Source organism: Solea solea, chromosome 20, assembly GCF_958295425.1.
Source record: "Solea solea chromosome 20, fSolSol10.1, whole genome shotgun sequence".
NCBI classification, from domain to species: domain Eukaryota; kingdom Metazoa; phylum Chordata; class Actinopteri; order Pleuronectiformes; family Soleidae; genus Solea; species Solea solea.
Window position 1 is genome coordinate 21125098 of NC_081153.1, and position 23496 is coordinate 21148593.

General features: G+C 40.8%; 1 protein-coding gene across 1 annotated transcript in view; it reads left to right on the top strand.

Moving 5' to 3' along the window:
* Positions 1 to 23496, top strand: part of sdc2 (syndecan 2) — a 53320-nt gene that overhangs the window by 24020 nt on the left and 5804 nt on the right. The window contains exons 2-4 of the mRNA XM_058619319.1: positions 18029 to 18143; positions 20374 to 20543; positions 21899 to 22028. Coding sequence (XP_058475302.1) covers positions 18029 to 18143; positions 20374 to 20543; positions 21899 to 22028 — 415 coding nt within the window. The remainder of the gene's footprint in view (positions 1 to 18028; positions 18144 to 20373; positions 20544 to 21898; positions 22029 to 23496) is intronic.

Consider the following 23496-nt stretch of genomic DNA (forward strand, 5'->3'; position numbering starts at 1 on the left):
GTTCACCACGAGTCTTAGATCATTAGAAGCAAAGAAAAGCAGCAAAAATATTCACATTTCCACACGAAAAATTAAAGAAAAAAAAAATTAAAGAAAAACACTCAACATGATTCATTGATTTAATTGATTCATTTTTACTGACCCAACTGTTAAGTTGAAGAACAAATCGACACGGCACACAAAGCAGGCAGCTGTTTGTGCGTGCATTAACACAAAGCCTAATTATAGTGACGGGCTTCAAACAAAATGTTCCTGTAGTGTGTGTGTGTGTGTGTGTGTGTGTGTGTGCAGTCAGTGATGCAGCTCACAGGACTCTAACTGAGCCCATGTTTCGCTCAGGTGATTATGACACTTGTGCACTCTGTCTGTGTGTCTCTGTGTGTGTGTGTGTGTACTTGTGTGTACAGTAATGACCAGTCATGTCTCTCTGTAGGTACTGTATGAGGACACTCATTGACTTGTTCTGACCATTAACTCACGACCAAATCCTGAAGTCCTGGTTAGGGTCAGAGTACTCACAACCATAGACACACACACACACACACACTCTCACATATATCTACAAATATTGACATGTGCATGCAAATATTCATTTGAGTGAACAGCAGCAGCAGCAGCACGGCCCAGATGTGGCTTCAAAGACTGCATTCACGCCGTTCTATAGCACTAACTGACACACTGATGACCCTGTGGAGAGGCTGTGTGTATGTGTGGACCTGTATTTGGTACCTCTTTAGGACTTTTTCTGATAGAAAAACTGACCTCGTCAGGACCAGGACTCGTCATGGAGACCAAAACTTGGTCCTAATAAGGCGGAAGGGCCTTTCTGCATGGAGGTCACATGTCACATGTTCTCCCTACGACAGTCCAAAAACATGCAATATGGGGATTAGGTCAATTGGACACTAAATTGACCATAGGTGTGAGAGTGTGAGTGAATGGTTGTTCGTCTCTATATGTGGCCCAGTGATAGACTGGTGAACCCCGCCTATCGCATTATGGCACAGCACCCCCCATGCGACCTTCCCGTGGAAGATAAAGCAGTAGAAGATTGATGGATGGTTAAATTAGGGCTAAGCGTAACTGGTTAGGGTTAAGGAGAATGATTTGGTTTGGCTGTCCAAATGAATGAAAGTTATTGTAATATCCTAATGTTAGGCTAGACGAAGGAAGGAGCAGGTTTCAGACATGCAATTACTTCAGTGGTTTAATCAAAAAGCAGTCAGGATACAAGAACAGAAAACATGCAATGGTCCAAAACACAGGAACTCGATGCACAAGGAAGACAACGAGGCACAGGTGAAACACATTAGAATGGGGGATAAACTTGACAGGAAGTGGAAAGGGTTACAAAATAAAACTAGAAACACAAAAAGTATATCATTTGATGGGCATGACAAATATGTGTGTGTGTGTGTGTGTATCTTTGTGAGGACCAAAAAAATGTATAAACCATAGTGTGAAGACATTTTTAGAAAGTGAGGACATTTCGTTTGATGGTTAAGGTTAGGGTAAGGGAAAATGTGTGTGTGTCCCCGTCTGTCCTTTTTTTTTGTTTAAGAACATGTGGCAGCTCACGTGTTAATGTGTATTTAAATCTGTCTCTTCCTCTGTGTGTGTGTGTGTTTGTATACCCACTGCACTGACAGTGTTGTGTTTGCCTGTGGCACAGGTGTGTGTGTGTGTGTGTGTGTGTATATGCAAAGCACAGATTCAAACAGTATTATCAGCAGCATGATAGAGCTCAGCTGGTAGCCACAGTCAAGCAAAGCTTTTGAAGTCCTCACTCTTGTTGAATAATGGCGGCTATAGTGATCTCGGAATATGTTTTCTAATGCAAATAAATCTATCCATCTGTCAGTCCATGTGATGTCCTGATTTATGTAAAGCACTTCCCATATAGACAATTTGCTTTAGAATATGGAAAGTAATGAAATATGCCAATCACAGAGAACCAGATTTTTTTTCTTTTCTTCCTGGAACCAAAAATATAACACATTTACAAAGATTCACATCAGAGATGAGTAGCTAATCCTCATTTTTATCATTTTTCTGACATTTTTGGAGATTGTCACATTAGAACTGTATGTCGCTGCAGCAGGAAATCGACTATGCTTCATTACCGTAGATGGAGTGTTCCATATGCTTCATGTCAGGCTTACCCAAATAATTGTTGAACGCCCCCCTCCCCCGTCATCTTAGCACGACTGTGTCCAAGGACACGAGATAAAGAGAGACCTGTTTTCCCTCCCGCACTCTCGTTCAGATGGTCTTGGCTGGCTCTGTGAGTGTTCCTCCTTCTCTGCTTTTAAAAAACCCGGAGAGTGCGTCTGTCTCTCGGCCGCTGACAGCGTCTGAACACAGAGGGGCTACAGTTCTGGGCCTCATGCTGCTTAACTGCAGCCTGTAGGCCAGAGATGTTCTCAAGGCTCAAGTCTCTGGTTGAAATGGACATTCTCTCTGCAGTGTTCAATCTTATGAATTCAAAGCATCACTGTATTATTATCCATATTGAAATTGATCAGTTGTAAGTTCACTTTTAAAAGGCTGCTTCAATGCAAAATGAAGAAACACACAATAAAAACTTCATTCAGTTAGACAGAAATCGTGATGACACCTGGTCCAAGTCAAGTCTCAAGTCTTCTGAGGTTGAATCAAGTCTGAAGTTACTGTTTAAGTGTGACTCAAGTCCAAGTCTCTGCTGTAGGCCTTCGTCAAGGGAGCAGAAGAGAGGTAGATGCTTTCAAGTCATACATACATTTAAACAGATGTGGATATAATGCACCCATGTCTACACAATACCTAAGTCATTTGTAGTACAGTACACAGTACACCAAAATAACCTCATCTATACCATCTCAGTTTCTGGCCCTAGAATTAGCAGCGTAACGTTTAAACCTGTGGCACCTGTGGGCTGAAAGGTATAAGCTACTGTAAGTGAGTATTAATAAAATACATGTGAGGGGCTAAAAATATGCGGTTTTAAGGCCAAGTGGGAATGAAAATGCTATAAAGGATACAGCAGACGTCTGATTCATATGATTTTCCATTACGAGTGACTGAAACCATTTTGAGAGAATAGGCTTTTGTCACAAGGTTAATGTTCTTTACAGGTTAAGTGGGCAGTGCAGGCTTAGTTTTTCGCATTGAGAGGAAGAAGTAGCCAAGGAGTTCTTTAACGACTCAGAAGATTCCAAGAAATCCATTAGTGGCGTCAATGAATTAAGCAGAAAACTGATTTGGTGTGTTAATGCATTTCTCCTCAGGTTTGAATTCCCTTCAACGTAAACAAGGTGTCAAGTTTGAAAGAGTGTTGTTCTATTTTCTTACATATTTAACACCAAAATGGATCTACAGAAACATAATGAGTCAATAAAAATAATGAGTTAAGACTTAGGTATAATGACGCATTCACTCCAATTATAAAGCCAGTATTTGAAGGAATACAAATATTTCACCTCAAGTGAGTTAATCAAATGATTTGTAGGTTTAAAGTTGTGCAAAACATTTTCTTCTTGTTTAATGTGAATGTGTCATTACACTAAAAATCCCAAGATCAAGTCTTCAGGTCTTACTAATTAGAACAATTGAGACATAATTTAAAACATTAAATGTGTCACTAAGATCAAGCTCACTTCTTTCCAGAAAAATATGTTAAAGTTGAAATTGTACAGGAACCAGTTGTCACTTTGCATTTATGTTTAATCCAGAATAAGAACAGATGCCTAAAGCTCATCCAGTTAAAAAAACTACCATTCATCTGATTGATTTCACAACATGTGGCTGTATATTGCATATTGACTCATGCAGGTGAATAAGGCTTCATGCATGGATCTAATCTCAGCTCTAATGTATTGCATTGTGTATTGGACATGACTCGTAAACCAAGTTGTTCTAAAGGGCTAGTTCCAGGGAGATTCTGTTCTTGCTTTACTTAACCTATGTTGGATAAGCAATTAGCTTCAATTTCAAATTTCAGGTCACACGGTGTTGTAGTGGCTTGCATTGTTATTTTATTGCAGCAAGGTTACCAGTTGGGATCCCAGTTCAACAGAGGTCTTTTCTGTGTGGTGTTTACATGTTCTCCCAGTATGCCCATTGGCTTCCTCCCACTGTATAACAACATTCAAAAATTGGGATTAGGTCAATTGGACACTCAAATGTGACTGTAGCTGTGAATATGAGAGTTATTGGTTGCTCTGCACCATATGCTGGCCCTGCAATGGTGACCTTTCTGCAGTGTACCCAGCCTTTTGCCCGATTTCAGCTGTGATCGGCTCAGGGTAAAGAGGTAGACCATGATTTAATGATGTCACTGAACGAAGGTATCAACCAGTGAATGGTCAGTTTGGTTTTGAAGTTTTAACCAAAGCAGAGGCTTGAGCTGTTGTATAAATTCGCATTTACCAGCTGTTGTTGAACAGCACTGGCTCTTTACTCATACACCTGCTCACCTTTGTGTGGACATGACTCGACTCCATTAAGAGTTCCTGCGAATGGAACAGACCTCTCATATGTGGCATTCATGGTGCAGGCTGTGCTATCACTTCCAGCTAAATGGGAAAAACTCTGTATTGTTCCCATGCTGTGCTTTAGTGCTTTCGGGTTACTGGAGTCTTTGAGATACATAATATGAAACCGGTTTTATATAATGCACTTCAATCGCTCTCCTTCTCCCTCGCTGACTGTGTGTTTGCTTTTCTCTTCATCCACTCTCGGCTCAAGCTTTTCTGCTCAAGCTTCATATTCCTCTCCTGTCTGGAGGGGAGAACGCTGCTCCTCCTCCTCCTCCTCCTCCCCCTCCTCAGGACCAGAGATGACTGGAAGGTGAAGCCCATTTCCCAGTGTCTAGAGTTTCACAGCTGACAAAGAATCTAAGCTTTCCCGTGTGTATCAGAAGCTGGTGGTCAGGCCAGGCGGGGGTGCGTAGTGCAGGGCGTAGAAGTAGGCGGGGGTTGAGCTCTGGGAGCAGCAGCGTTCTCCTAGCCTCGGAACCTGCAGAGCTCCTTCATGTGCAGAAAGCAGAAAGAAGGCCAGTTACGGTCCGTGAGGCTGGATACCACAGCACTGAGGTATTCTCTAAATCGGGCCATGTTGAAGCCGCATGAGCTCCTCATTGTTCTCATTTTTATGAGATTTGGCTGCACTGAGGGAGAAATTTCACAGCTAACATTAAGTTTACAGTGAATCCGATCAAGGCCTCCAGAGAACCGCTTGGCGAAATCAGACAGCCTTTAATGAGAGTGGCGAAATATTTATTGGTCTGAGATGAAGTAAACCAGTGTTGCAGCATGTGAGGAAATCCATATTCTTGCACTGACTGAGACACACCAAGAATGTTGCACTGTTAACTAGTTTTCATGGCAATGGCATATTCCATTACCCCTAAGTGGACACATAATGGTGACACAGACACCCTTTTTTGTCCTGCTCATCGCTGGCCTGTCAGCATGTGTGTGTTTTTCTTGGAAACCATGAAATTGACTTTCTTCCTGTTGGGAAGCAATACTGCGAGGAAGGAAATCATAGAGAAGCATGTGGTGCCGGTTCAAAAGCAGCATGTTATGATTGGAAGGGTTCGGATTCCACCACTGTCTGCTGTTTATGTGGTATGAGTTAGAGAAGCACACGACTAGATGCTCAATTTTGTTAGCTTGGAGGTTATAATTAAATATATGGTTCCTTTTGTAGGCCAGAAACTGTCAAAGTTGGATTTTTGGAAAAGGTGGAAAAAAAATTAACTCAAGTTTTGACATTTTCCTGGACTAGGCCACGGGGGCTGTATGTGAGAATGCTAACATTTGCTCTGAAAGTTAGCTCTCATGTGAAAATACAGCAGGAAAATCTTGCTCTGGAAAATTCACAGTAAGTGAGTGGGCCAAGGTCCTGCTTCCTCTGTACCTGCTCGCTCCACACTGACACTTGACACTTTTCCTGCTATTTTGAAGACGTGCGAACAATCGTCTTATCTCCAAAAAATGTCCAGGCTCCTTTTTCAGCACATTTTCAGTCATGGGCGTCTGAAAACAGCTAGAGAGACCCGACAAGAGCGTAGATCATTATTTTAAGAACTGGGACTAAACTGCACCAAATGTCATTATTAGTGATTAGTCCAGTAATCACGTGCAACACAAATGGCAGCCCCATAGAGGAAAATTCACTTTTCTATGTCTGTTGTGTCCATTTAGCAAAATCTACTGAACAGCCACCAGTTTCAGTGACTGCTACTGTCTTTGTGGGCAGGACACAGGTGTGTGTGTGAGTATTTCTCCTCAGCTTTGTGTCAGGTTAAGTCATTCACCCATTAAGAAGCAGCTCATCACAGCAGAGTCTGCTCTCTTTGATTGTACTGCAGTCTTAGACCGTTTATTTTAACTTTATAGGGGCTATAAAGTTGTGCTTATGCACCAGTTAAAGATGGTCTCATCCCAACAGTGTTAAAGCGAATGATTACTCATCTTTGCACTCTTCATTCTCCTCAACATCTGATTATGTATAGAAATACTATCCCAAGCGGTTCAACCTGTTAAAGAAAATAGGTATGTGGCAAAGAAGAGATAGTTCTGTGTAACGACTTGTGTTAGTTAGTGTCGATTAAAACAAACAACTTACAGCAGTGAATGTAATTTGCAGATGCAGTAATGGTCGTTGATATATGACCCGGCAGCTCACACTATACCTGTTTGACACAAAACAGGAGGGAGTGGATGAAACAGAGTAGCTGGTGAGGGGATTTTGAGATGTAGCAGCTAAAGAGACCCAGATGTCGGCATTACTGGACTTCAGAGGCGGAATCCTTTGGGAAGCCAGTGCAGCTCTGTTTCTTATGGATGTATAATAAAGTGTGATCACGTGTTTGGAATGATTTTATGTCCTCTTTTCACTGAGCATTGATTTATTAAAGCAAGCTATAGTTAGTCAATCTGATTTTATGTTGAGACGTCATTTCCAATGATGAAGGATTGGTGGATTATTCGTGTGTAGGGTGTGTCATACTCACGCTCCAAGCCCATTAATTCCTGTAATAGTTTCTAACAAACATTAATGTACTGGATGCAGATCTTTCTTTATATCTGAAAACACCATTTTAAAGGGTAAGTAAAGCCCTCTTCTGGAGCGAACTCTGACTTTACATTAAAGATTTGCACCAGGATCAGCAGAAAAGAAAAATACATTACTTCATACCCACATACACTGGTTTACACCTGGAAAAAGTGGTTTAGGGGTTTAGTTAAAGTGAAATGGTAGCAGTAGTATGGACTTTGTTGGGTGATCACTAGACTTGTCTTTCAGCTGTGCTCATGTCCCATTTAAAGCCATATGTTGCACAGAGTACAGTGTTGTGCAGACAAAATCTCTCCTGCCCCCACGGGCCGGTGAGGGGGGCATGAGCCCGGTGGAATGTGGTGTATGCTTTCTATGTCACACGGCCGTTTGTTTTGGAATAAGAGAGGATATGAATCTGAGCTGAAAGCTCCCACATGCTCAGCTTGCGCTCAGGTTATCGAGGTGGGGGGGCGGGCTTTCACCTACGGGGGCAACATGAGGGAGTGAATTTTCCAAACGTAACTGTACAGTTTCTCTGAGATCCCTTTTTTTTTTGCACACATCAAAGAGAAATCACTGCATTTGAAATTGACATGTCCCATATTTCACGTAGCATTGTTTGAACTGTCGGAAGTGAAGTTATTTATCTCGAAGCACTTCACGGCGCAAGGTCGAGACCCCACGATACTTGAGGGAAATTTAACAGACCCCTCAGTTCACGAGCAGGAAGAAACCTCCAGCATAAAAAGTGGAAGCTTAAGTGCAACATCAAGCCAAGTCGACACGTAAAAAGCTATAAATGTCAACCCCCAGGCTATCGCTCTCTCTTTATCTTAGTTGCACTGTTCTCCACGTTTCCTTTTTCTCTGCTGTCTGTCTGTGCCCACACGTAAACCTACACACACACACACACACACACACCACTACTCAGCTGGAGTAGCTCCAGACCTCAAGGGCTCAGGGAGAGTTTGATATGTGTTGACTTCCGGCAGGAACTCCCCCTCTCCTCAGCCCGCAGCTCAAAGACTATCAATTAGTTCCTTATTATGATCCCTGGGAGGGCAATAAAAGTTGGAGTGGGTTCAAAGAGCCAAAGCAAGGGACACACACACACACACACACACATACACAAACACACACACGTGCACACTAGTGACTTTCTGGCCTGCAAGACTTACAGTTGTGCCTTCTCTCCTAATAGCCTTCTCTGTAGTGTCTGCTACCTTCTGGTCATCCCCCCCCCCTCACACATACATTACCCACAGAGACTCTATATTTTTCTGTCTGTCTTTCGAGCAGCGTCTCAGTCACCTGCATGCTTCTTCCCTGTGTCACTACTAACAACACCATCACAAATCCAGCTGTTCTTCAAGTCCTCAATCCACGAAGGCAGCAGCTGGTGGTCTGGTGATTGATGTTGATGCTATTTGAATTCACAGAAGCCAATTAGTCACCCCGAATAGCCGCCGAACTCTCCACGACTCGACTAGTCTTCTTTGACCCCCCCCCCCCGCTGCTGTCCACTTCTCTAAACCTCAGGGTGGCTATTGTTCACTTCCTCTCCTCCTCCCCGTCACAACAGAGATGCAAAGTAGTAGGAAGTTTTTCTTAGTTACTATGTTTTAACTTAAAAATCCCATATAAACTTTTGTTTTTCCATAATGCTACAGTGTTGAAAAACACTATGTATCTGGAGGAGTCTTTTTCTTTTGGTTTGGTATCATATTATCATATATACACATACAGTAAAGTATCATACAGAATTTTGCAAGACGTCCTGCTATAAATGGAGCTAATGCTGCTTTTTTTATTTTCCACCAGTGATAGCACATGATGCTTTTTTCGGTACCTGCTCTGAGGAGATACCAAGCGAGCAGAGCCGATACTAAAATGTGACGTCAACAGACAGCCGGCCACTGATTGGTCGGGAGAGTGTTGTCATGAGCGAACAAGGACATTTCTTAAATCTCATTATTCAACAAAGGAATCTGGTGAATCACAACCGGTTCAGTCGTATTTCAGTTTCTCGGAATCTGTGCTCCAGTCATGCAGGAAGTACTGAGCGATTATGTGAGCTAATCTTTTTAATTAACCGAATCTAATGACTCAGTACACAGAAAACAACTGCTTTGCCCCTCACTAGTTTGTGTCGTGTATAAAACAATGATGGAAAGAACCATGATGACTCCACCCACGTGTAGGAGGTACTATATAATGGAGATGTGCCATTAGTCTAAATTTGTTTATAATCCTATTTTTTACATTTAAATGAGTATGTTTTACATGCATCGTTTTTGAAGACCTTAAATTAGCAACAGCTACAAATGCTGTCACAGATTACATCTGATGATTGCTGTGCAATTTTCTCTTTCAAGGAAATACTAAAAAAAATCAATAAAAGGTGTAGTCGGGAACAAAATACCACACTATAGTTGTGAACACGGCCAGAAAAGCTGAAATCTAATTGATTTAAATCCCCAATGTATCATCAGGTCTTCCAGCACCTCTTAGCCTGCATTCACTCCTCTTTTCTTCTGTTTTGAAGAATCTCATCTGGTGTGCTGCGATAAAAGCCATATGCCATGGAGGAGGCAGTAAGTGCAGAGAGAAAGGAGGAGGCCAGTGGAGGGAGTCTTAGTTTGTCCACAGCAGAGTGAAACAGCCTGCACAGTGTGTGGCTGTGTGATTTCTCTCCTTTATGGATCCGTGGCAAGACAAGTAGAGCCGATTTGGCAAAAGCCAGCAAGCCGTTCTGCCACCTTTACTTTGTTAATTAGGGATTATCACATTCACACCCCTCCTCTTCTTATATTGCTGACTTGTGACAATGAGGGATAATTTAATTCACAGCATATAACAACGCAGACGATACATACCTCATAGTAAATAAAAATTATATATTTTTAGAAATTAATACACCTGAACGCAATGGAAAGTGCTGCCAAATGGCCCCTTTAAAGCAGTATTTATGCTAATGCTCATGCGTTGGCTAGCTTGTGGACCTTCATATCAATAAAGCTTACCTTGAATTGGAAATGCTTAGCTAAGCTAACTAGCCACTATAGCTCTACATTTAATAGACTTTATTTTTTTTCTATCATTATCATATCAAACAAAAAATTTCTATTAAAAAATACCTTGCTAGCAAAACCAGCATAGCATTGCTGATACACCACCATTATTACACTGGTCTATGCTGGTCCATGCCACCAGCAAAACCAGCATAAACCAGCACTGACCAGCTGGTTTTATTGTAGGCTAGAGACAAATAGCTTAATTAGCACAAATATCAGTTAAGCTCCATTTTGTACATTTTAAACAATTATTTTGGTGTTTTTACTCTAAAATAACTTATAAACTGGGGGGGGAAACATTACTGTTGAGGTTTTAGACACAAGACTGGAGGACTCAAATGCACAACACAAAGTCAATGTAAAGTTTACTTAGTAAGAATATAAACAAAAAAAACAAGGAGAATAAAAAACATTAACAAAAATTGCTCATCAGGCAAAGAAATCTCAACACAAGTAAACAAAACCAGGGAAACATGAATAACTTGCTATGAAAAACTTGACGATGTAACTCATGGACCAAACAATACGAACTGGCGACATGACAGAGGAAGCCAAGACCAGGACTATTTATACAGGAAGTAAGTGGGAACAGGTGAAAGCAATCAGGGGCGGGGCAGACAATCACAGTGGCGGGAAATCACACAAGGGGAGGAAGTCAGGGTCTGAAATGAGAGGGAAAGGTGAATACAAAATAAAACAGGAAGTGCATATGAAAATAAGACATGAGTGACTAAACTTAACAAACTTGACGTGATATTACAATTACTAAGTTGTGTTGCTGTCTCCTGACATTAGCTGTAGTCTTCATGCAGCTAATGTTGCTAATCCAGTTGCTCAACCAATTTTTGCCCCGTGCCTTTTATTGTTTCCCCCCCCCCCTTATTCTTTTATTTTTATGCTTCTTGCAGTTTTGAGGTAGACTTGAAATGAACCAGAGAGATCAGCAGACCGGAGAGAACTGGATTTGAGACCCCATCTGTCTGTCTGTCTGTCTGTCTGCCTGTCTGCTGCCATGATGCACATATTCTCAACTTTTTCCCTCCTCTCTGAAGTCACTGTTATGAAGTGTTTCTGTGTATTCGTCTCGCACATCCGAGAAGTGAGAATGGAATAGGTGTTCGTGTGTCTATCTGTGTTGGCACATGTGTGCGCTCATGGATACGCAGATGTTCTAATGTGTGTGTGTGTGTGTGTGTGTGTGTGTGTGTGCATTCCTTTGAGGAACAGTTTTTTTTCCCTTGGCCTTTCCTGGAGCCGAGCTAATATTTGTTGTGTTAGGAGTGCGAGCAGTGTGTCAACAGGAGCCCGGGGTTGGTTCAGACGACTCCATTTCCCCTCCATATGTATCCCCTCATCCCCTTATAGAAAGCAGAGAGGGAGAGATGCAAACAGTACACTCACAGAGAGTGAAAGCACACACAGGCCTGGTGCCTTTCAAGCCCTGCTAGGCATGGATATGGTGATTGTGACAGGCTTTTAGCACAGCAACCTCCAGGCTACAGGATTGTCGACATCCCTGTGTTACTCCCCCCCCCTTCCTCATCCGTGCCTCTATTTTCTCATCCTCTCTCCCCTTTTGTCCAACCCACTCTCTCTTTTATCTCCCACCATCCTCCATCCTTGTGTCATCTGCACTTTGTTCAGTGCAGACCCACACACAGCTCTTCACGTCTTCCTTCCTCCTCTTTGCGAGTCAAACGCACAGAGCGGCGAGGACAGACAAACTCAAGCTGCACTCCTGCTGGTTTATTTGTTCATTAGCAGGCAGGAATACCACTAATGCCAGCTCCTCGCATAACTAATAATAGACATCGCCATGCTTTCACGCTCATTATGACAGTTTTCCTACCTTCTGTCTTGCTTGCTCTTGCACAACTGTCTCTGTGTTTGTAAGCTCAGTTCGACTCTGCAGTATCCACTTGTTAAAGTGTGTAAATGAGGATGTCTCTGTGTGTGTGTGTGTGTGTGTGTGTGTGTAAACTCCACACATCACTGTGCTTGAGAAAGACACAAACAACTACGAGCTCATTATGAGAACAATGACAAGAACCAGAAACCGAGTGGAGCAGAAATAAATTTGATTTAATAATAAGTGGGGTCAAACATATCACCAGGAACAAGGGCAACACGGTGGAGGGGTGGTAAGTGCTGGTGTCTTACAGCAAGAAGGGTGTTCTTGTTCGAATTCTGGTTTGACTGTGTTTTCCTAAGATAAGGGGAGATTAGGTAAATTAGAATTTTAATTAAATCAAAATTAAAATGTAATATCATGTCAGGAGATTCTTTTTGTTGAGTTGTTGTGGAGATTGATGAACGGAAACAAAAAGCAGGAGCACAAGCAGATATGCTTCGCTTTGCACTCCAAAGGTTTATGCATGAACAATCTGATACAACTTTTGCCTTTTAACATGTTGTCAAGTCATGTTGTGGGTTGCTTATTTCTTCTTTATGGGGGAAGAATATTGGAGAATTATGCCTCTGAAATTGTTTCAAATGGCTGTTGCACAAATATGTTGTTAACAGATTCAGAGTTTACAAGGTGTAAGATGATTTTTCTCCGCTATGAAGTTTGATTTAAATGTGAATTAATAGAGGAGATCCATTATATATACAAACAGCCTTATTAATTATATACACCATTATAATCAATACAACTCAGTAAGCCTTTGTGGGGTTTTGCTTGACGGCCCTTTACTACTTTACATTGAATGTGTTTAGCTCAAGGTTTTTTTTTTTCACCCATCTGTAGTTTTTTTATTTCCATGGTTCATGAAACTCAACATGAGCTTCTAAATTTCCTGAAGGACAAAAAAAAAGTGGGAGAAAGAGATTTTGTTTGCTGTATAATGAATAAGATTCAGAAACCTCAACATCAAAACCAAATAAGAAGCTAATTATGTATTTTCAGCTGGATAACATTCTCAAGTTTCAACAAATCGAGGAAGACATTTATTTAACAAGCAGCATATGCAGTTTTGTTTTTAGAAACATGATAAAATTAATCAAAAGTCATAATAGTTATTTATTAGTCTGTTTAATGTACTTAATATTTAATGTATACATTATTTTTATTAAAAACATACTATAATACTATTATGTAAAATGTATTTGTGCTGGTAAATGAAGTTAAGAATTTTTTTTGTGTCTATTATTAATTATATACATTAATATTTACGTCATTGTCCTACATATAATATATATTGGCCATGGACTGTTCATATTTGGCCATTGAAAAATACCCATATCTTTAGGCTTTTTCCAAACATTTGCTCTTTAGAGCCGAGCAGCTAATGCTTGTGGATTTTTTCGGTGCCGGCTCAGCTTTTACTTGTCAGCGCGCTGATGTCTGCTTCAGCTCGGAGTCTCTGATAAGAGCTGAAAGCAGAGACTACCTGTAAATGTCACTGGATTGATAAAAAAAAAGAAAAAGAGCAGAGTTTATCGAGGCCGCTGTGCCTGTGCGCGGGCACACATGTGTGCCACTGATAGAGAGAGGCGGCTTTATCAAGTTTAAACCCTGCCTGCTCCCGAGCGCTTTGACTTGCCAGTTTGTACCTGTCCTGGTGTGTCAGATAAAGTTTATCGAGGTCAAACAGACCATTTCCTCCACTCTGATCTGCACAGATTTGGTACTCTGTGTGTGTGTGTGTGTGTGTGTGTTTGTACAGACAAACCTTTGTTTAAACTGTGGATGCATGAGGAGACCCAGACAGTACATTTGTAAAAAAAAAATAGCATTATTACTTTTCAAATTTCTGTATAAGTGATACATTCATCAGCAATGTATTCTGAATTTGGATTAATTTTGCATTTTTGTAATGCATCCCATCTATAATGTATCATTGATCACGTCTAGGTCTCATAGACAAACATTTTCATCAAGTTTGATCCATTAACCAAAGAAAAACGATAGATGGTTACAGTGTCTCTCGTGTAATTACTTTACATTTTCTTGGACTTCTGTATGTTTGTACATTGAATGACATTCTTTACAACCAATAATGATAAAGAGAATCATCTATAAAATGATCACCTGATTATTAAATCCATCAGAGGTCTCAAACATGAGGCTTGTGGGTCACAGATGGGTCTTTTTTTTGTATTTACAGATTAATTAGCATCATAAATACATCAAAACAAATGATTTTATTTTTCAATCTCGTCACAAATAGTGTTGTTGTTGCGATATTCTGATGGAATATTGTGATATCATTGTAAGCTCTTATCACCCTCCCCTGCACTGCAAAAAACAACTAGGAATAAGACTGAGAAAAGCACACACAGAGTAAATTTGCCTGTTAGATGTAGCCACGTTCAGACTGTGATAAAAGACTGAGAAACAATGTGTACTAATCACTAATTTAGATTTTTGTAAAAACACTGAAACTGATCAAGTCGATCAGTATCAGAATACTTTGATTAACAATTGATGTGCAGCCCTAATGTACATTATGGATTCATAATGTCTGCATTTACATTTGCAATTGCTTAGTACACACACTGGTGTGTGTGTGTCTGTGGGTGTGTGTGTGTGTGTGTGTGTGTGCACTCGTGAACCAGTAGAACAGGGGACTTTGGCGTCTTTACACACTCACAAAGAGGGGACTCCCCGTTGAACAGGGGACATTTTTCAGGTCCCCTCTAAAATCATGTCTAAGATGCTCCTGGTGAAACCGGCCAGAAACCCAAGTCCCCTGTTAGTGAGTAAAGAATGACAGTCCCCTGTTAGCCTGATAAACGTGTGTGTGTGTGTGTGTGTGTGTGTGTGGTGTCATGTTATCTTCTCAATTGCTCACTCTCATGTGTGCGTATGTATAATCAATGAATCGGTGAGTGCTTACATACATTTGTATCACATGTCCATTCATGCATGCATATGTGTGTGTGTGTGTGTGGCCTCTAGCTCATTAGTGTCCTTGGTCACCATTTGATCTGTGACCTGCCTCCTTTTTGCCACATTGTGCATAAAGACCTGTGGACCAGCATGGACCAGTGCACTGGTTAGCCAAGCTGTCGCAGCAGAGCGGGGGTTGTGTTTGGAGGAAAAACAAGGCATGAAAGGTTGAGATAAAGTTGCTTTGAACAAATTCCGTCTTTGATCAGGTGGTGAAAGGCCTTTCTTCCAGAAGTCAGAGCCAGCAGAGAGCGCAGAGATGGAGATGCACATTGTTCTGTTTCATCTCGCCTCTATCTTCTTCCCTTTTTTCCCCCGTTCTTTCTCCCTTTTTCACACTGTTGTTGCGTGTGTGCACTCCCCTCGTCTTTGTTATGGAGAGCACCAGGCCTTTCTTTCATGACTCTACAGAAGCACACACAATGACTTAAAAGCATTAGTGAACACACTCACATTTGAATACAGAGTGTAATTGGAAATGTTGAGATGCAGCAGGGAACGAGTTGAAACATGTTCTTTCATTCATCTGCTGATTTTGTTTCGATTATGTTTTTTTTTATCACTACAGAAACAACTGGAAGATGCTTAAGGCTTAACACATTTACCAATTTCCTCATCAACAAAACGCTGATTGTCTTGTTTGGTCTGTAAAATGTCAGACAATTATGAAACGTCAACGTCAATGAGGGTTTCCCAAACCCCAACATGAAGGAATACCAAAGATGTTCGGTTTACCGGAACATACATTCACTGGCCACTTTATTAGGTACAACAGGTCAACTGCTTGTGAACGCAAATAATCAGCTAATATACACTAATCTATCGCTCATCATGGGGAATTTCTTTTATTGTGATAATTGTGACTAAAGAATGAGTGAGTGACTTAAAACTCACAGTATACAGTCCTAGTGATTGAGTTTCTTTTAATGGGGAGATCCATCTTACCTCATTATTTGTTATGTTAATTAAATTACTTATTTTTCGCAAGAAATTATAAAATACACATAAATATATATATATATATATACATATATATACCTGTGAGGAACCATCAGAACCACCAGAACCAAACAAGGAGGGAGAAACTTTCTCTTTGCAGTTACCAAAACAAATCACCACTTATTTCCTGTCAAAAAATAATTGATTGTTTCCACCAATCTGGCTTCAATCGCTCAAGTTTTATCAGGCTCAATAAACACAAACACACACAGGTTTGTGCAGCTAGTCTTCTTAGGACACTGCATTGATTTCAATGCATATCATTTGGACGCCGTATAAAAACATTAATCCTAATCTTAACCTATCCACAATTCAAATCTTAGCCCTTAACATGTTCTTCAGAAATGAGGTTCTGCCTCATTGGGACCAGGTTTCGGTCGGTGTTTATGCCAGAAGAGGGAACAAACACAAGCACACACACACATACACAGGGATGATATATTGTGGGCTCTCTCCTTTGTTTTCCTTTTTCTAAAGCAAGACTATCAGTATAGAATGAGCCCACTGCAGATCTGAATGGATGTTGCCATGGAAGTGTTTATAACTATTTCAGTCACTGCTACTCAACACAGCACTCTCATATTTACGCTTGCCGTGTATATACACACACACACACACACACTTACATGTATGTGACGGCTGTCATGCTCAGGTGTGTGGTTTGCGTCCGACGAGTGAAAACTCTTATTTCCTCCTTTATCCGTGTGTCTCATTAAAACCGCACCGTGTGAGAAGCTGCTTTTCAAACAAACAGGCTCGTTTCAAACTGGGCTGCTTTTCAGCCAGTCACTCCATTAAGCCGGAACACAAACATTCCCACTAGTGAGGCGAGTTGTCTAGGCAACGATGCTGTGGGAGGGACGGGATGTTTTGATTAGACAAGGCTTCATTTGAGAGATGAAACACAGACGTGTGTTATAGGACAGTTGACCTGGAAGTGGTCCGTCTGCTTGTGTAGCTTTTTTTTTTATTTCTACATTGGACTGATTGGTCCAAAATCTGGTGCATATATTCATGTATTCATTGGATCCACAGGATGAATGACAAGCTATATATTATGTATTTCCTAAGTGTATATCTGTTAAGTTTTCTATGTTTTTAGTACAAACACAGCGTGACTGACCTGCTCTGATTATCCATCTCTTCATAATCCACTCAATTGGCTGTTGTGTTTGCACCAGTTCCTGCTCTGTAGCTGCAACAAATGAAATGATTGGGACAGTTTGGGCTGCACTTTGTGCTGTTTCAAAGTGTGCTCATGATTTTAGCTTTGAATTTCCTCTCAAGAGTTTGGTATTTTTGCCAATCAGAGACACATTTACTTGCCAATTAATTAATTATAACCTCTCCACTGCTCTCAAAGTGGAGAGGTTATAATTAACGATTGAAAGGCTAGAATCAAAGTTTTTTTGATTAATATTTATCTGACAGTGGTGGATTGAAATGAAATAATTTGTTTTTATTTTGCTGATATGATGTGGTGCACAGTATGCAGGCAAAATATGTTATATGACTCAATCATGGTTGATTTCCACTATTGTGATCATCTTAAATTGTTTAAATTCCACATTTAGAAGTTTGTCTAGTTGCTGTGGTTTAATTCCGAAGGGCCACTCTTTCTATGATTTATATTTTGAATTATAATGATCAGATTTAAGATTAAAGTTTTTCACTTAAGAACAAATATGTTCATTTTTTATATTTTGGTAATTGAATTGATTAATAATTCATCTGTTTCCTGTCAGATGACAGGATATATACATATATATATTCAAAAATAACTTCAATACCTACACATAAATTAATTGAGTTCATTCAAACTAAATATACTGTGTTATATAAAGACAACTTGCTTACTTTAAATTAATAAATAAAGTTGAAGTAATATTTTTTAAGCTTGTTGTATTTTACGCTTAGTAACCCTTGGTTTTTCTGGTGCACAGTGAAAACGTTCTCATGGACACTACTGTATGTAATAAAAGTCCTCACCGCCCATTATCTTGTTGCTTTGCAGATAACAGAAGCAGCCAAGACGTCGTCTCAGGCTGATGACTTGTACCTGGATGACACGGGCTCAGGCGGTTATTACCCTGAAGATGATGACGACTTTAACTCAGGGTCTGGCTCAGGTGAGGAACATTCACACACACACACACTCACAGCAGGCAATTGCCTCGAGGCATGATGGCATTCTGTTTCAAGTTTTATGAAGCTGAAACTTTTTCATATGCCTCCACCTCCACACCTGCAACAGCCGCGGCTCTACAGTATGTTTTTGGGTTATCTCTCCAAATCATTCATTGTGTACCACCTTATCCTCGGGGTGAAAGGCGGGTGCACTCTGGACAGGTCACCAGAAACATTCACAGGCAAACAACCATTCACTCTCACGTTAGTTTAGTGGCCAGTTAACCTCTGCATGGAGGAAACTGGAGAACCTGGAGAAAACCCACGCACACACAGGGAGAACATCGGACTGGGTCAAAAACCTGGATCTTTTTGCTGTAAGGCAACAGTGCTAACCACAATACTGCCGTGTGGCCCACTCTAAATCATGTGAGCATTAAATTTCATTAATGCTTAGAGAGAAGTCACGATTATTTCTTTTTCTTCAAGATAAACACTGATATAGTTACTTGCACGGACAATAATAGGCGACAGCTACTCATGTCTCCTAAGTGTTGTTAAGTGTAATGGACTGTTGCTAGGGGCTAATCACACAGAGAGCCTTGTATTTATTAATGCGCAGAAGTCTGTTTTTTTTTTACCAATGTGTAACTTGTTAGAGACTTCTCGGCCACAATGGAACATTTGGTAACACTTTAGATTAGGAAACACATATTCACCATTTACTAACATGCATATAAGTAGCATACCAGACCTTTATTAGTAATTATTAAGCATGTATTAACACCTTAATCAGGAAAAATCTTAATTCATGTCGTAATAGAGGTAGAATAAGGGTATGTAGAATAATATGTGCTTAATAATTACTAATAAAGGGCTAGTGTGCTATTTATGCATGTTAGTGAGCACATAGTTAATAGTGAATATGTGTTCCCTAATCTATAATGATCTATAATCTATAATGATATGTGGAGAGAAGGAGGCTTGTTTTCAAAGTGGAGGAGCACAGAGGAGACTAATACTGCTCAGTGTTACCCCAACACACAGGAATCTGGGTGTTGGCTTGTATTTATTTGCAGAAATATTAGCTTCCGCAGCTTCACACTGAACATACAGGACACTGCCTGTGTCAATGATATACCCTAATGCAGTGGTCACACATATAAAGTCAATGCACAGACACAAGTAGATCCATGTTGATTTTCGCGTCATTCTTGTTTTTGTGTCATCCATAAGTTGAAAACAATTCAACTTTGGCTTCATACAAAGACGTGAAAAAACGGCATTCGTGACGTGATGTCACGTCTATGTCCGTGTTCACAGCTGGAGCTCTATGACAGGAGGGGTTTTATCTACAGAGGCTGTTTCGAAAAGAAAAGCTTGGAATGAAGTCAGAAATGAGCCGACTGCCCCCAGCACTTCCTGTAGTGCACTGCACTGATAGAACTTGGTTTGCCAGAGTCTCACATTACATTTCAAGAGGTTTAGTGTCATGTACACAGAGTCAACAGTGCAATGAAATTCTTCCCATAGAAACTGCAAAGAAAAGTGTATTGCAAAAGTAAGATTCTTGGAACAGTATAAGAGAATCTTTTCAAATGTGACCAAGACATACACTTTGGCCTTGAGTATATGCTGATTAAATTTTTGTAGGTCGAGCTGGAAGAAAAAACATTTGAACAAACTAGAATATCTCAGAAAGGAATCTCACTTTGAATGAGATGTCCCAAAAACCCAAAAGTTAATTTTATTATACCTGGCACACAAACCTCCTCCCACTCCTTAGCTTTTATTTCTTTCACCACTTCTCTTTTCTTGAGATTACCTTGTCACCTAAACTGCTGTGGGCAAGTGTGCACATTTCAGGTGTCTCTTTTTATTAGCTCCTCTGCTCCACTTGCTTTAAGCACCTTTAAATGTGCTCATTCCTTGGTCAAAGGTAGTGCAACTTTGAGAGAAGGTCAGGTTGGGTAACAGGAGGCAGGCCAGTGATCAATAGCTCCTCTAATTTTGTATATCCCCTTTTATTCTGCTCTGCTGCTCTATAAGTCAGACTGTACGCCACACACTAAATTTGAATCCATGGAGTGTGAAGTTAACCTCATGGAAACTCTGAATCTAAAATCTTGATAACATACATGGACAGAGTTTGACCATGCGAGCATTTCAGGGAGTTTCTCAATTTCTCCTCCAGCGAACAACATCTTTTACCTGCCGCTCTCTTTCTTTCAGGCGGAGGTGAAGACACGGTGGAGACGGTGACTATCAGCACGGTTTATTTCGAGCCCAACGCAGCGCAGCCCACCCAGGACTCCACCAAAGACTTCACTCCCAAGGTGGACACAGCCACGGTCAGAGAAAAGGCAAAGGAGAGCACACCCAGGAAACCATTCAGAACAGAGGTAAGCCGAAAAGTAACGTAGAAAAAGTATAATAGACCACACACTGAACAAGAATCGATTTCTTCATTCCAATTAGACATTAGACACAAGCGAACAAGACAAGAAGGTTTAAACTCTTTTAACCAAATGAGTTATTGTAAGCCTCTGCACTTTCCTAGATAGATACATAGATAGATCAGGGAACTAAGAGTGCTCTTCACAGACACACACTCTGACTGTTTTGTCACAAGATGGTGGTGTCAATTATAAAAGGGCTTATTTCTAACGCTATGAAAACCAAAGCATTTTTCATTCTAGGGAGGCTATAAACTTATGAAAACATACTTATGGGTAGTAGTACATTCAATTTCTGTCAATAAACCCGACTAAGGGTTACACACTGGACCTTTCGCCTCATTAATAAACATTAAACCGGCTATTTTTCTTTATCACGGCACATAAGGCCTTCACAGCGTGTTCCCGGTCAGTAATAATTATGGAGGCTCATCTATAACTACCATAAGTCAACAGAGTGCAGCTCTGCACCTCACTATATCTTCATCCGACCCAGTGTACGACATCAAATCCCTTGTAATACCAGGAGCCGTGAGGTCGCTTTCAGGATAGAGATCAAGTGCTCACGGCAAATTCTCCCATGTTTTTGCTCCACTGCAAATTATGAGGGATTACATCTCTCTTGGCCATAATCACATATTCTGGAACTATCCTAGATCTCACACACACTCTGCTGGATCCTGCATCTGTTTGGGATTAGTCATGAAGGTCTCAAACCCCCTACGTGAAACCTACCTGGCTCCATTCCATTTATTGTTGTTGACTTTGTCCCTTGGCCAACGACAGTGCACGCTTTATTTGCTATTTTTGGTGTCTGGTGTCACAAACACAGGTTTCAATGTTTTTACAAGGAATAGTTCAACATTTTCTTAAAAACACAGCCGGCAACCTTATATCTTATTTTAGCATTAACAGTGGAGACAACAATCAATGTGAGCAAATCAAACTACCACCTAATTAACACCTTCTGTCTTTCTTTCTTTGTTGTTGTTGTTTTTTTTTTTAAATCTTCTTTGTTTTGGAGCGATTTTCTGTTTCGTAACTGAGAATTTTCAGGTACCCAACAGAGACTTGTGAAAGTTGCTGCATCAGGCCAAATAAAACTGCATTTACTGATGAAATCATTCCACTGAGGGATTATGGGATTATGCTATGAGACCCAAATTAACCCAACTCCTCTTAACTCAGAAATGAGTAGTACTGGAATACAGAATGTAGAAGTCAGCCGTCAGTAAGAACAATTATATTTCATTTCTTCCGTACTTCATTGCTAAACTGTCTTCTTCTTGCTCCTCACCCAGGCTCCAGTGCCGGTTACAGAGGACATGCAGAGGAACCAGATGACCAGTACGACCAGTGCCCCTGGCTCGCCTCAGGAGGCCGTGGAGGTCCGCACTGAAAACCTCTTCCAGAGGACAGAGGTGTTGGCAGGTATGTGTCACCGTAAGCCTCAAAAAAACATCAGAACATCGGCTTTTTATCCACATGGAACTGATGGTTTCTTTGGGAGCCCTAAAACAGGATTTCTGTGGATGTTCATGTAGCTGAACCTCTCTCTTGCCCTTGCACTTGAAGTGGCAGTATCTGCTGTGTACTAACCCCAAACACAAGAGGACAAGACGACAACAACGTGCTCCATGTGTATTACTGTGCCACGGTTACAGTGCCACCTACAGCCCTGGCATGTTATATTACAGAGTCTGTGTGCGTGGCTGTATGAAGACATTTCTTGAAACAAAAAAGAAGAAGATTGCGTAGGGAAAGTTCCGTGTGGATAAAGCCTGAGGCAAAATTCACTCAAATGTGTTTCATTTAGAAACTCATCACATCTGTCTTGTTTACACCCTGTGCCCACGCTACTGCCACGTTTTTGAGCATAGAGAATGTTGACTGACTTTAGTTTGAAAGAACAGAGAACTTAGAATTCACCTCCTGGTTGGTTCTTATCAGTTGTGACTGGCAGAGTTTGAAAAGGGCTTTTGACTCTTTGTGCCAATCACTGGTCCAAAAAAGGAAGTCTCTGTTCTTCCTTTTGATATTCTATAAATCAGGGCAATATGGATGTAGATTACCGCTAATTTACAAGTTCTAAAGTAAATTGTCTGTATTTATATTTGACAATGATTAGATTTCTCTCTGTCTCTCATGTCTGACAAGGACGCCGTTTTTGGCCTACTTCGGAAAAAAGGAAATCAATCACAAATGGGTTTTTCCCCGGGCGCGCTAGAGGCAGGCTTAACACAATGACGACAGAGAAGCAACGTCTTGCAGCTTTTGTATACATCCAACATGGCGGCCATCGAAAAGCAGCTGTCTTTAAATTCTGCTGTTGCTTCCATTTCAAGTGATTTCTCCCCCGTCGTTAGATGCCATCACTAGATTGTCATCACTCCTTGTTGTAGGTCTATCCAATTGTGTACAGATGCATTTTCATCTACGTTCACTGGTCACGCCTCTTGCAAGTGAGAGCTACATCCTTTCCAGAATCACTCTAATGAGATTAGGCAAGAGTTGTTACACTGGCACAGCCAGGAATTCAAACCTTCGTCCCCTTCCAGTTGAAAGACTTACTCAACGTCTCGGTTTAAAGGAGATCTTTCCTACAATAAAATGCTGTCATTCTGGGTGATACGTTTCCCAGGTAATCCACATCTCAACAAAATGACCTTTAATAAACTCTGTCTGCGTCCCTCACTCGCCGAGTTCTCGGCATTGTGGGCATTTCATTTGTGCTGCTTGCTTTGAATAGATGAAAAATCAAAGTACTCAAAATCCCAGCACAGAGGCAAACACTGATTGGCACCTAACCTCTATTGAGTTTACGATATCCATCTGGTGTCAGCAATGTGCTGAAACAACATCCACGAGCACAAGTCAGGACAGACTTGCTTCTTATCTC